At 41.9% G+C, this 14,773-nt stretch overlaps 1 protein-coding gene across 7 annotated transcripts in view; it reads left to right on the forward strand.

Annotated features, from left to right (window-relative positions):
- Nucleotides 1-14,773, forward strand: part of rap1gapb (RAP1 GTPase activating protein b) — an 83,691-nt gene that overhangs the window by 55,720 nt on the left and 13,198 nt on the right. For 4 of the 7 annotated variants that reach the window (XM_086117461.1, XM_086117463.1, XM_086117464.1 and 1 more), the window contains 9 exons: nt 5,096-5,143; nt 7,235-7,273; nt 7,979-8,164; nt 8,317-8,420; nt 11,123-11,201; nt 11,279-11,332; nt 11,410-11,493; nt 11,579-11,679; nt 14,631-14,760. In XM_086117461.1, the coding sequence (XP_085973587.1) occupies nt 5,096-5,143; nt 7,235-7,273; nt 7,979-8,164; nt 8,317-8,420; nt 11,123-11,201; nt 11,279-11,332; nt 11,410-11,493; nt 11,579-11,679; nt 14,631-14,760 (825 nt within the window). Of the gene's footprint in view, nt 1-3,005; nt 3,042-5,095; nt 5,144-7,234; nt 7,274-7,978; nt 8,165-8,316; nt 8,421-11,122; nt 11,202-11,278; nt 11,333-11,409; nt 11,494-11,578; nt 11,680-14,630; nt 14,761-14,773 lie in introns of all 7 variants that reach the window. The other 3 variants (XM_086117460.1, XM_086117457.1, XM_086117459.1) reach the window with 1 other exon arrangement.

Genomic DNA, 14,773 nt, shown 5'->3' on the forward strand with positions numbered 1-14,773 from the left:
TGAGGTCAACTCGGTCACCAAATTTGGGGAGCGGGGGCACAAAAAGTCAAAGTCTTCAGAAGAAGATACAGTAAGAACTGTTTTCTCAAATCCAGATCCATCAAATCCAAAGTTTTTCAACCATTATTGAGCCATAGCAAAACCTCATGGCATCCCACCAAACGAAAATATTACAAGAAGTTTGACTCAATTTGCGCTGGGCCTGTTTAGTGGAACTCAAAGCTATGATTCTGTTGTACAAATGGCAACAGCAATGCTGTTAACCAGACCTTCTGCCGTCTAAGGGAAGAGCATTTCATTGTTCTGCCTGTCACTACATTCACTTGCATCGATAGATGAACAAAGATAATTATTTATAGTCGATGAAAAATCTTTTTCACACCAATTAGGTTGTGTTACTTTGGTGCTATACTGAGTGATTTTTCCCAAGTTGAAAGTGGTGAGCAACAAACATAGCACGTTTTTTATAATTATTTAAGACTTCTGGAGACCTCTCCCAACCTACCTCGCCCAGACTTCAACTGAATAGTTCTTGCATGAAGCCTCCACTTCTTACTTGAACCAAATTGTATAGTCTGTATAGTAGGAAATTTATGTGTACGTTATGTGGTGACTGCTACTTCTACTCCCATTAGCATTCCAGCTATTTGATTGTTTAGGTGTCTCCCTGTGAAAAAACATTAGCGGTATGCACATATGTATTTGACACGTGTGTGTGTGTGTGTGTGTGTGTGTGTGTGTGTGTGTGTGTGTGTGTGTGTGTGTGTGTGTGTGTGTGTGTGTGTGTGTGTGTGTGTGTGTGTGTGTGTGTGTGTGTGTGTGTGTGTGAGAGAGAGAGACAGAGAGTGCATGCGTGTGTGGACGCATGTGTTTGGCAAGCCACTGAGACGGCCCTTTGTAAATTTCAGATGTCATGTGGAAACATCAGCTTGGCATTTCAGCCCACTGCTGTTACATGGTGAACAAATAGGCCTGAGTCCATAACAAGCAATGGGCCAGATATGCCCGTCTCTTCACATTGGAACGTCTTTAACACGTGTCCACCACACATGAGTGCTCTTATTTATAAAACTAAAGTATGTGACTATGTTAGGGCAAATGAACGCGTTGATGAAGAAAGGTTACAGTGAGCGAAAAAGGTGGAGAGTCTTATTTGTGGCTCCTTCCTGGTTCAAGGAGGATGATGTGAGGTTCTGGGATTGTACCACTTTAGATGATGGGGTGAACAATTCCCAGCAAAATCAAGATGGAATTGTTTCACTGTCAGTTTGTCTGTGTCGTGCAACGATGTCTTGGTTCGTGGAGAATGATTTAAGACGGAATTGACCCACAGAAATTTAATGGCATAAAGATAGTCACTTCTCAATCTAAGTGGGGGGAAAAAATGCTGCATCGCCATATTTTGTGTTGGTTTTGTCCATGTGCTTGTTAGCAAGCATTTTACATCCTGGCTGATGGATAACGACATTCTGTTCTGTACCATGTATTCTAGTTAGAGCTGAAGGATTATGGAAAAAAAATGTAATTGAATCCTTTTTTTCGTAAAAATGGTGATTGCAATAAAATGCGCATTTTTTTCAAGGTTTTTTTGGTTTTATAACAAGCAAACAATTCATTCACCTTTATTGCAATAAACAATTTCGGAGCTGTTATCGATTTTGGGACAAAGTCGAGGCAAATGAAGCCTTGATTAACATGAAAGACAGTTTTTTTTCTTTGCGCACATCATAAAAATTAATGCAAACAAATCTCTGGCGATACATACCACTTGAATGTATCCAACTTTTCATGTTGCCCGAAACATGAAAAGTCTTGAACACTAAACTTGATAAGCAAACACAATATACAGTAGCTAGCCTGTATAAAAAGTCAGTCGCACCACACATGCTAAAGTGTAGGGAAAACAAGACTATACCTGCTGATACGTAACATTTTCCGACTTCAAAAACCACGCCGCTCATCCATTAAATGCCGAGCAATGACAACCAATGATCATTTCGCCTGTCTTCATTTTCATTCATGAAATCGGACGGTGCGAAACACGTATGTACGTATTCTCAACAAATCTGACAATTTAGCAGCGTGCTTCCATTTTCAAATCAATCAAAGTCAACACTTGTATCATATTTTCCACATGCGGCACACATCAGACTGCTGAAGTGTCTCACCCATGACAAGTCATCCATTGGCAAAGACGCTCATATTTATCAGCCACATAATCGCACACCCAGACAGTTCCCCTGCTCCTTTTTTTTTTTTTCGTAGTTAGTTGGCAGGCTCCCTCCTAGGGATATAGGAATCGATGAACACGACTACCATTTGGACTTTTGGATGGGGTGAATGATTTCATCATGACACATCCCGCCACTTGATTTCGTTTTTTATGTAACCTTGACAAACAACCTAACCAAATAACAGACTCAAGCAACAAATATCGTGCACCTTTTTGTTTTCCTGTAATAATCACCCAGGGCGCTCTGCATAAAAATGGTGTCACTTCATTTTTGTGTCAGTCCAAAGCTAATCCAGACTCGAGATCACTTGTTGACAGTTTCAGAGAGTCTTGTCTAAAGGAATACCCTCGAGTGTTGGGCCATGAGCTACTTCAACAAATTTGAAGACAAAGAGATTATCTGATCACATGCAGCCATCTGTCCTGGTGACTTTCTGGAAGAAACTATAATTCCTCACTGGGGAGGTTAAACAAACACATTTTGGTAACTTCAAACTCCAAAGTATCGTGTGCCTAATTGGGTTGGTGTCAGAGGATCTCCTTGCAGCTTTTGAGGATAGTTTTATTCCCGGAAGAGCTCCCCTGTTTACAATGTTTGGAGGGACAATCCTGATTTACGCTTGCAAAATAGGAATCACTGGAGGGTGGGAGGGATTATCAAAGAAAGAATTCGTAGTCTTGAGACTGCGATAAGCGTTGAGTGAAGACCAGTGGGAAATGATAGCAAAACAAGTCTAAAACCAACCAACTCTCTCCCTCCTTCCCACTTCAGACCTCGGACCTGTTTGCCATGATCGAGAGGATGCAGGTACTGTAAGTGGCTTTTTGCCAGCTGAACCACGACACCTTCTCAAGCTTTAATCAAACGCCTTTCTCTGAATTTCACGCCCAAAATGCAATTTATTTCTCCCTTGATGCATCAGCCTTCCTTTCCTGCGCTTTTGGTATTCCGGACAACCTGCAGCTGCATCGTTTACGCATCAGTGTAACTCTCAATTTGCCTTTCATGTGTCTTTTATATTTGCTAGCTCCAGCCTTTTTTGCTTCCTCGCTTTTTTTTCTAATTGCAATCACTCGTATGGACTGTAGTTATTCATGAACTCTTGAGCTTTTTTTTTTTGGCATTGGGTTCACAAGTGTGTTGGTGATAAAAAAAACTGTTCAAATTTGTTAAAAAGTGATTGGACGGAGTGTGCATGCTCCGTTTTTCGAGGGTCAACAACCTCAACAGAGTAGAGAGCAAATAGAAGTCGTGATTTGCATACAGCAGTTCCGTATTTTATGTTTTTTTTCACTAAGCAAAGTGAAGGAGAAAGAGGCATCTCCTGGACCATCCCCCCCATTGCATTTTTCATCCTTCCTCACTGCGTGTGATCTATAGACAATTGCGTGAGTGCGGATGAGAAACCTCCCCGGGCTCAATGACACGTAAATCCTGAAATGAGTGGAGCGGATGAATGGCATGCAAACATTAGTCAATAACCAGTATGTATTACAATATGCATCCTGTCTATCCATTTGAGACTTGTGAGTGCTCTGACGGTAAATAGAAACCTCTATGGAAGGAACCCGTGACTTGTATACTGCAGTTTCATGTTTGGTTTTGTTTTTCTTTTTTTTCTTTTTTTTTGTTCACGATGCAAAGGGAAAGCAAAAGAGAAGGACAGCTCTTGAAAACATCCGCCGTTCCATTTTTAATTTATCTGTTCCCATTGAAGGGCACAAATCAAGAATTGTGACTGCTTGAGAGATGACAAGAAACCTTTGTGGGCGAAGTGACGTATCCTGGAATGAATAGAAGGCACGGATACCGCACAAATGTTACTCATTAACCAGCATGGATTACAACATATCGATCGCGTCTACCTCTAGGTTTGAAAGTGATTGATTGAGAATTAATAGTGCTGGAGCGTCAAATAGAATCCTCGGTGGCACATATAGTGAGTTGCATAACGCAGTTTTATTGTTCACTGTGCACAGTGAAGGGAAACAAATGGGGAAGTGCCATCTCCCCTCATTGAAGGTGATCCATTAAGAATTGCGACTGCAAGAGTGCTGACAAGAAACCTCCATGGGCTCAATGACACGTAAATCCTGAATTGTGTACACCATATAAATGCCACCCCAACATCAGTCATCCAATATGTCTTTCATTACATTTTCTTGAGCTACCTCCCAAGTTTGACGGTGATTGGTTGAGAACTGCTAGAGCACTGAAAAGAAAGGCCTATGGATGAAAAATTCCACATTTTCTTATATTGCAAAGAGAAAGGAAAAAGGGTATTGCTTCAAAGCATCCCTCGTTCCCTTTTTCTTCATCTTCTCTCTGGTCCAAAAAGATCAGCATCAAAATATGATGCTTACCAAGTCTCGCTTTGGGGTTTTCCACACAAACAGCTTACTGATCAGCAGTGGGTTTTCTCTTTTTTTTTTGGGGGGGGGGGGTTCTCTCCTCTCTCCCACTTGCTCACAAACACATTGGGCTTTGGAAAGTGTCAGCAGAATAAGAATAGATACAATAGGGAGAAATCCCTTCCTGGCACTCTTCAGTCCACACTCGCATTTCAACTGCTTAATGACTTCTGGCGTTTGGCGTTTTTCCCATGTTTATCTTTTTTTAGAGCACACTTTTACCTCCTCCCCCGCCATCAGATTGACTTTATGTAATGTGATTGTGAGTCACAGGCAACAAAGAATAATCCGACACCTCTGTGCTGCGTGAGGAATGACTTTGACGCTTAAAAAATAAATAAATAAATAAATAACACTTCTGTTGAGCTTGTGCCTCTGAAAAGCTGCTGTGGCGCTCTCTTTTTCACCTGTTCTGTTCACGTCCTTTGATGTGCTTCTTCCTGTCTACAGGGTTGCAGAATGGATGAGCAGAGATGCCCGCTCCCTCCACCCCTCAAAGTGAGTCACAAATCCTCCCATCACCTCACCGAGCACATCGCCAAAACATCCATGATGGATGATATGCGAACCTTCTTCCCTATCAGCTGTCAGACAGGCTTTTTAAGCATGCTCACTGACTGCGACCATGCCAAAGCCCCATGTTACCTCGATAGGGCTTACGAATTTGAAATTCAACACTGGTACAGTCTTGATAATGCACAGATGTTTTAGTTTCAGAAGGCTGAACAATAGGTGGTAACTATTACAAACCTTAACGGGGAACAAACAAAACAGGGCAAGTGGGATGTCTTACTATATATTTTTGTTATGGGGGGCTCAGGTGCACATGGTTGTGATTTTTCAGGGGATCAGGTGTACTTTGTGAGGGAACTCCGTTTGTTTGGCCTCGACACTCACCTCAGTTTTATTTATGGAGCATTTCAAAAATACAGTAACTGCTGAAACAAATTGCTGCACATAAAGGAAATCGGTCATAAAACACAGGAAAAGTGAGCATAACATAGTAATTTATAAACAATAGAACCGCAACAAAGGTAAAAACAATTTTAAAAAAAACAAAGGTTGAAAGCCAAGGAATGAATGTTTGTTTTCAGGAGGGTTTTGAATATGGAGCACTGGTGAGCTGACCAGAGGCACTGGGTAGGAGCAGCTCAGAAAAGTAAGGTGGATAGACCATTTAAAGATTTGAAAACAAGTAGTGGGGTCCTACAATAAACTCTTTAACGCACTGGCAGCCATTAGAGTCAAGCCATAATAGGTGTTATGAAGCTCCCTCTTACGTGTGCAATTTAAGTGGAAGCATTTTGAAGCAACTAGAGACGTTTAACGTAGGACTGACCGACTCCAAAGTAGTTTGTGTTACAGTAAACCAGCTAAGATAGGACGAAGTCACGGATTGTGCGCTGTTGTGTAAGAAAATTAGTCACCTTTAACGGCTACCCGAGAAGAAAAAATTGATAGACTTCACTTTTTCCCCAATTTGCCAATGCAATTTAAAATCCCTTTCCAATTTAAATTCCAAGTTTGAGACTTTAGGCTTCACGAAGTCTCTGCCGAGATGGAACGCCGGGTCAGCAAATAGACAGAGAGGAGCAGTGGCCCTAAAACGGAACCCTGTGGAATTCTACACGGCAGTGGAGCAGAGTAGGACTCAGGACTCCCAAGACATACACACATAGTTCTGTCCGATGAATTGGATGTAAAGAAATGGGCTTGTGAGGATTTATTTTTTAGTGTTTCCTCTAAAATGATATTCATCATCACACCTCAAGATATTTTTTTAGGAATTGTAATATCACGCTAATATGATCACGTTATCAGACAGGCTTTTAAGCATGCTCACTAACTGTGACCATGCCTGTCAATGTTGACTTCTCGTGCGTTATTTCTGAACAGGGAGAGGTTTTTTTCCCCTGATCTTCCTATCTATGATAAGAAGTTTCTGTTGAGTTATCACTATTTTATCACAATGTTTTTCTTACTAGTCAGGTTTAGATTTGGGGCTGGTAGAGTGGTTATGAGAAAACTCGAAAACTTCCTATTACAAGTTCGTGGAAATGGGTGATCCTCGCAACTTTGTGGAGAGCTGGAAAACGGTTCACAGAAAACCCCAGTACATTATGTGGATGCCTAATTTTTTCTTTTCTTTTCAATCAGGCAACATTTTCCTCAATCGCTCTGTGCAAATCACAAAACTGAGGCACAGGCAGGAGATATGTACGGCGCAAGAATTAAGAGGGTGAAATTGGACATGAAACTTCTCAAGTGGTGAAATGAATGTTCACTCGTGTGTGTTTGAATAAGGGATGCACAATCGCAAGTAGCTCACCAATCAAACCCATTTGGCCAATAACACCATTTGATTCAAACGAGAGACTGCATGCTGACAAAGGGTGTGTATGCACTTGAAAAGCAAATCTTGCTGTAAGTGATCTCCGCTCGCATGTTTGCAGAGCGGGACAAGTGACCCTGAAAAACGTCGAGCCGCATGACTGTCGACTGCGTATCGCGGCCATGGCACGCTGTTCAAGTTCTGACCGGAAGCATGTTTTTGTTAGCTTGACTCATGTTTGTTTTCCATTCCTACAGACAGAAGAGGACTACATCCCATATCCTAGTGTTCATGAGGTACAAACCACGTACACAAAACTTTTGCGTGTTCTCTTATTAACTCTTCAACAAATCCGCACCAAATTTTGGCAAATCATTCAAAATCTGGATTATTTCTTTGATAATAACAACCACTTAAGAAAGTGGTACCTTCAAGTTTGAAGGTGTTTGATTGAGAACTGTGAGTGCTCGTGCAAGCACCGCATGCTGAGTAGGCCAAAAAATCCTGAAGCAAAAAGTCGAATTGAAAGCAACACAAATATAAAAAATGTTCATATAGGTTCTTGGAATTGGGTTGTCGCTTTCGAGAATATCTGAGTTTGAAGGTGATCATGATTGCTAGAGCATTGGCGGTCGAATTCCTGCAACAAGGAATGTAACACGGATATAATTTCATAATCTTGATATTTTTCTACATTACATACTGTCTGTCACTGTCTTTATGGAACTGGCATCTTGCTCAAATATTGAGAGAATATTACCACCAACTTGAGTCTGACTGATAATTGTGACTGTTTAAGCACTGATCAGACTAGTCCATAAGATCAGTGACTCAAAAAAAAAACTGAACAAAGGATCACTGAAATGCAGCATCAATAACATTAAATACTATTACAGTTTTTGACAAATAGAAAAATCTACGACCAATTCTGTGCACTGATAAGAAAACTCCACTTTAGTCAACCAATCTTTTCTTTGCTGACATCTTCATGTCTATCACAGGTTCTTGGTCGCAGTAGCCCGTTCCCGCTCATTTTGCTCCCCCAGTTTGGGGGCTACTGGATCGAGGGGACAAATCATGAGCCTAGAGGGACACCGGAGTCGATGCAACCTCCATGCCCCGCGTCCTACGTTAAGCTCGAGACCAACAGCACCGCCAAGATCTACAGAAAACAATTCATGGGCAAAGTGAGCCAAGTTTATTTATGATACAATATCCATCTTGATGATAATAACACTGCTAAAAAGATGATTTGTGATCATAGCTTTTCTTCATTTTGTTATCCTTTGTCAGATCATTCATTCATGCATGAAATCTTCTTCTGCCTATCTTCTCCCAGGAGCACTTTAATTACTACACAATGGATGCCGCCCTGGGCCACTTGGTCTTCTCATTAAAGTACGATGTCATCGGGGATCAGGAGCATCTGCGCTTGATGCTCCGGTGCGTTGACTTCTTTTTTAATAGCTACCACAGTATTCTGGTCCCGTGGTCAGTGTATCATTGCCTTTGACGACACATTTTTACGTCTTTAATGCTCCAGTATTGATAAAGTAATATTCTCCCCCAACAGCAAAAAAAAGAATGCACAGATGACTCAGTTTGGATTTCATCCCCCCTGTGAGCAACTTTGGACCAAGGGATGCTAATAACGACGCTGAGCAGCGGTCTGTGTGTCCGTCAGGCAATTCATTAAAAAAAAAAAAGCGTTCCCCAGCTACAATTGCTCATAAAGTGCATTGCTGCGGGGAGAATGGCCTCAGCTTGGTTTGACCAACCACAAGCTGTTAGCTGACTGTCCACATTAATTTGTCCTTCAATGAGATGTGATTTCCGGCAGCTAATGTTGCGGGGGCCTTCAACTTTTTATGAACCCCTTAATGGAGTTTTAATAGTGTGAGGGACACTTCTGAGAAATCATTAGGAACAGAAATGTTTCCTTATGTCAGTCTATTTAGGGCTATGGTTAAATTAATGTTAGTTCGGTAGTTAGCTAGTTCGGGCTAGAAGTGGGGATTGGATTTGCGATCAGTTTAGGGTTTAGATCAAGGGTTGCCTGCTTTATTAAAGTCATATAAACGGGTTTGGGTAAAGGTTAATCCATCCGTTCAGTTTCTATACCGTTTATCCTCACCGTGAGCATAAGGTTAGGGTTGCTTTTACAACTCCGCATAAAGACTTCATCACGTGCATCGTGGCATTCGTATGCAACATTTTTCCAAATTGTAAAGAAACAAAAACTTTGCGTGATCTCAATTTTTGTCTAACTATCCGGATCACAAATTGGGATGCAAAGCCATGCAAGAGCTCAATAGAGACAAACAGATATGGTTTTGGGAGACATGGAAACTAAGTAGCGCAAAGATAAATCCTCCTTTATGGAAAGCACTTAGAGAACTGTTGATTTATTGGTGGGATGCTTTGGGAGCCTGTAATTTGCATGATTGTTGTTGCCAGTGCAAATGGGTCACATTCAGCCGTGTTCCCCAAATGACAGCCTTGGTCGGACAAACGCGCAACGTAATGCAGGTAAATGGGAAAGCCAACAGCTTTAAATGTTTGTGAAACACCAAACATGAGGCACTCGGTGTGAATTGTTGCCTTTAAATCCTATTCTCAACTGTCACATTGTGCGAGAATAATGAACGTCCATTGCCAAGCCGGCACCCCCGCGACTCACTTAACAGATGAATTCACTTGAGTTTCCACTCCACAATCAAAAAGCCACATTACGTTTCTTTTAATGGAGCTGTAGAGTGGATGATGCAAGTTTACAGTCACCCAGTCTATACATCATTGGTGTACTATTCTCTCTTTTACACTGGGGGAGTAGAGAGATGAATAGTCACGGTTTAGAATCCCACTGCATGTTCTGTCGATTTTTTTCCTCAAGAAGATAACGTGCCTTGTCGGAATCAGAATCTGATTTATTTGCTAAGTTTGTAAAACACACAAGGAATTTACTTTCCCAGTCACAACTGCATCCAGAGGAACATAAACAAAACAATGACCAACATTGCGAGATAGAACGGGAAGCATCGCAGCTCGCTGTTTATGAACATATCTGCAGGTCATAAATATTTCAAAATGGTAATAATACTTGCTTCTGAAACAAATTTACCAGTCACACATCATAAATATTTTAAAATGTTTATAATACTTGCTTCTGAAACAAATTCATCAATCAAAGAATTGTTACTGCGCAAGAAAACTCCAAAGGCTCACTTGCTTAAATGTCCAGAATCAAGGACTGTACGACAGCACAACTTTGAATATCGATGACACCACATACTGTCTACTCCTGCTATGAGGAACTACGTTCTTGCTCAAATATTGAGAAAACAATATGTCCAAGTTTGAATGTGTTTGCTGTCAAGAAAACTCCATAGGCTTAGTTACTTAAAATATTCTCAGGGTAGACTCCAGCTCTTGGCCAAAGACAGCTGGGATAAGCTCAGAACACCAATGACCGTTGTGGGGATAAAGCTGTTCAGAAAATGGATGGATGGAACTTTCAAGGTTATGGCTTGACAATCCTGGCTGTTCGGGCACTGATGAAAGAAACGAATGGGCTTAAACGTCTTGAAACAAGCAAAGCATTTGATTTCAACACAAATCCAGTCATGTGACTTTTTATGTCTTATTGTATCCAGTCGGACAGACTCTCTTCATCATTTCGGCAATTGCCAATGACACTCTTGTTTTTGTCACTTTAACCAGAACGACGATGATCCATCCATCTATTTTCCGATCCGCTTAATCCTCACAAGGGTAGCGGGGGGTGCTGGAGCCTATCCCAGCTGTCTTCGGGCAGTAGGCAGGGGACACCCTGAACCGGTTGTCAGCCAATCGCAGGGCACACAGAGACGAACAACCATCCGCACTCACACTCACACCTAGGGACAATTTAGAGTGTTCAATCAGCCCACCATTCATGTTTTTGGAATGTGGGAGGAAACCGGAGTACCCGGACAAAACCCACGCAGGCCCGGGGAGAACATGCAAACTCCCCACAGGGAGGCCGGAGCTGGAAGTGAACCCGGTACCTTTGCACTATGAGGTCAACTCGCTAACCACTGGACCACCAGGCCGCCGAGAAAGACAATTAATTCTCTCTTCATACATTTTATAACTCTGACTTTCAGCTCCAGACTAAGAACCTACCATGATGTCATCCCTATTTCCTGCCTCACAGAGTTCCCCAACGTGGTCCAGATGGCAAAGGTGAGAAGGATGCCATTTGAAAAGACAGAACAAATTTATCCCATTACCTAATCTTCATCTTTTTGCCGGGTGTGTAGCTTGTTTGTGAAGAAGTCAATGTCGATCGGTTTTATCCTGTTCTCTACCCAAAGGTAAGTCCTTTTAATTTGATTGCTTTTAAACGTTTTTTATTTTTTATTTTTGACTGTCTCTATCATGTGGCCCACAGGCGTCACGCCTCATTGTCACCTTTGATGAGCATGTGATTAACAACAATTTCAAGTTCGGAGTCATTTATCAAAAGTTTGGTCAGGCGAGTGCTACTCTTGAAAATGTTTATTCTTGAAGAAACATCACTGCTTTTTACAAACGTTTTCATCTTGTGTTTATTCTTGCAGACTACAGAAGAGGAAGTCTTTGGTAACATGGAAGAAAGTCCGGCTTTCGTCGAGTTCTTGGACTTCCTGGGCCAGAATATTGAGCTGCATGACTTCAAAGGGTGAGCTAGTTCTTTCTGTGAATTCAGTTTTGGTGTAGCTTAGAGTGGCATGGTTTTCCAATACGCACTTTTTATTGATGGCGGTCATGCTTGACCCTCGAACTCGAAAGGGTCATTTACCTTACATTCGTGCAACAACCTGATTGGTTTTAATGCGACACCTCAGACAAGATGGTGGAAATGGGCAGTCTCAGTGGTAAAAACCAGAACTCATTCTCAAGCAGCAAATTACGATTCTCAACTGATCTCCCGCAATCTTAAAACAATTATTTCTCTGTCAGAGCCCTGCTGGTTTTTAATGGTCTTTTGTTAAGTCACCTGTTGGTGTAGGAAGTTGATTTATTATGCATGACATTCACAAGCCCCGTGGTCAGGAATCAATGATGATGATTCACACTTACAACCTTTAAATAGTGTGCCCTCCCCCGCTAATCAGTGATGGCTTTGCTTTGCCTGCTAATATTTACGGGCCCGTTATCTAAATGTTAAGCTACGTGCCCGAATGCTGCTTTCAAGACTGCTGGATAGCAAGAAATAACACATTTGGAGCTGCCTGTCATGCTGTTTTTTGTACGTTTTCTTCAAATGTGGTGATAATCTCGCACTCGCTGTTCCTTGATATGACCATATAACCTGCAAAATATGAGAATTAACGCCACACACACACACACACACACACACGCACACACACACACACACACATTGGGCATTTACTACATTGACAAAGGGGCACGCTCTTCTTGTTGCTCCATATAAAGCACACTACCTCATGTCTGGCCATGACTTACCATTACTTACTGTCAATTATTACCTTATTTATTGATTATGCATCCCCTATGAATGAACCCCTATTAGAGCGTAATTGGGGGGGATTTGTCTTGCAGCACGCACCAGAATTGCTATGTGGAAGATTTCACAGGTTGACAATTTTACAACTCGGGACTGACAGTACTTGGCTAAACCTTGTGAAGTACTGTATTCAAATTTGAATTCATGACATTCGTGACGTAGGCTTGAATTACATTATTTGACAAATCTTACAGGTTTAATTGAGAAATGTGTACTTTCAAGATTATGTGTGTGTTTTTTAGTTTTGTTTTTTTTTTTACTGGAAGGAAATGTTATTTTTTTGTGTAATGTGCGCAAACCTGGCAACCCACTTCTATGTTCTGACGCCGAATGCAGTGGCCACCACGAATTGTCATGGAAAGAGTTTCGGAGATTTTTTTCGTTTCTATTTAAGAATTATGTTTTGATCAAATCAGGGGAAAACAGAACAGCAACATTCAAGGTTCTCAATTTAAAGATGAGACACAACAACTAACCTCCATCACTAGTCTTGTAACATAACCCTGCACAAATACTTTGTTACCGTATTTGAGTAGAATTTTCATGCACTGTATCTGTGGTTTACTGTTTTACACATCATTGTACAGATACCGGGTATTTTGCAACTCATTTACGAATAGCATTGTTCATTGTAGGTGGCCCGGTAGTCCAGTGGTTAGCACGTCGACTTCACAGTGCAGAGGTACGGGGTTCAATTCCAGCTCCGGCCTCCCTGTGTGGAGTTTGCATGTTCTCCCCGGGCCTGCATTGGTTTTCTCCGGGTACTCCGGTTTCCTCCCACTTTCCAAAAAAAAAAAATGCATGGCAGGCTGATTGATCATTCTAAATTGTCCCTAGGTGTGAGTGTGGGCGTGCATGGTTGTTCGTCTCTCTCTGTGTGCCCTGCGATTGGCTGGCAACTAATTCGGGTTGTCCCCCGCCTACTACCCGAAGACAGCTGGGGGCCTATGCTCCAGCACCCCCCGCGACCCTAATGAGGATAAAGCGGTTCGGAAGATGAATGAATGAATGAATTGTTCATTGTGATGTTATGACCCTTTCAGCAACTGATATTGAAACACAAATTGTGCATCAACATACATACACAGACAATATTACAATGCTTAGAACATCATTTACTTTATCTCAAGGGTGTCCAAACTCAGTCTTCAAGGGCTGATGTTCTGCCAGTTTTCCATCTCTCCCTTCCGCAACACATTTTATTCAAAGAATCGGGATCGTTACCGTGCTTCTACAGAGCTTGCTGATGAGCTGATCCATTGAATCAGGGAGGGTTGGAAAACAGCAAGGATATCGACCCTTGGGGACCAAGTTTGGTCACTGCCCTCCAAAAATAACAACTTTTATTGCAGTTTACTGAGTCACTCTAGGTGGGAAAGTTTTCTTTGTTGTTTCACGAGGACTGTTTTACACTGGCCAAGTTGCGTACCCCAGGAGTCGTAATATTATGTGCACAAGCAGTTTAATCCTGTACATTATATATAATTCTATTATTACTATATGTCTTATGATTTTGTATTATACAGTGCTGTTTCCTAAATTGCCTTGCGATTGTAGGCGGGGGACACCCTGAACTACTGCCCAAAGACAGCCTATCCCAGCTGTCTTTGGGCAGTAGTTCAGGGTGTCCCCCGCCTACTGCCCAAAGACAGCTGGGATAGGCTCCAGCACCCCCCCCCCCCCCCGCCCCCCACGACCCTAGTGAGGATCAAGCGGTTCGGAAAATGAATGAATGAATGAATGTTTCTTAAGGACAAGACGTATTTATTTTTGGTCTATGAGGGAGGCTGAAATGAATTCATGGCATTTTTATTGAGTTCACTCGGAAAAGATGATTTGATACTGTTGTGAGTTTAAAGTGTGGTCATGGAACAAATTAAACTGGAACAAATCTCAAGGCACCACCGTCTATGTCATGACTGAGCAAGGTTGTACGACTTGACTTGTGACTTTCTTAACCCAAGTAGTGACTTGACTAGACTTGCTTGAGTTTTGCCACTCTAACTTGGGACTTGCTTGAAAATTTAACACAGTCGAAAGTTAAAAAATTCCTCGTCTCAGCCGTCTTGCCCGTCTTTACATCTGCTGTTGTGATGCGACAGGTTTCGAGGAGGCCTCGATGTCACACACGGCCAAACGGGGACTGAATCAGTCTACACCAATTTCCATGGGAAGGAGATCATGTTCCATGTCTCCACCAAGCTGCCTTACACCGAGGGAGACTCCCAACAGGTATGATGACACT

This window comes from Hippocampus guttulatus, chromosome 8, assembly GCF_054856545.1.
Source record: "Hippocampus guttulatus isolate MCC_2025c chromosome 8, RoL_Hgut_1.0, whole genome shotgun sequence".
Taxonomy (NCBI): Eukaryota; Metazoa; Chordata; class Actinopteri; order Syngnathiformes; family Syngnathidae; genus Hippocampus; species Hippocampus guttulatus.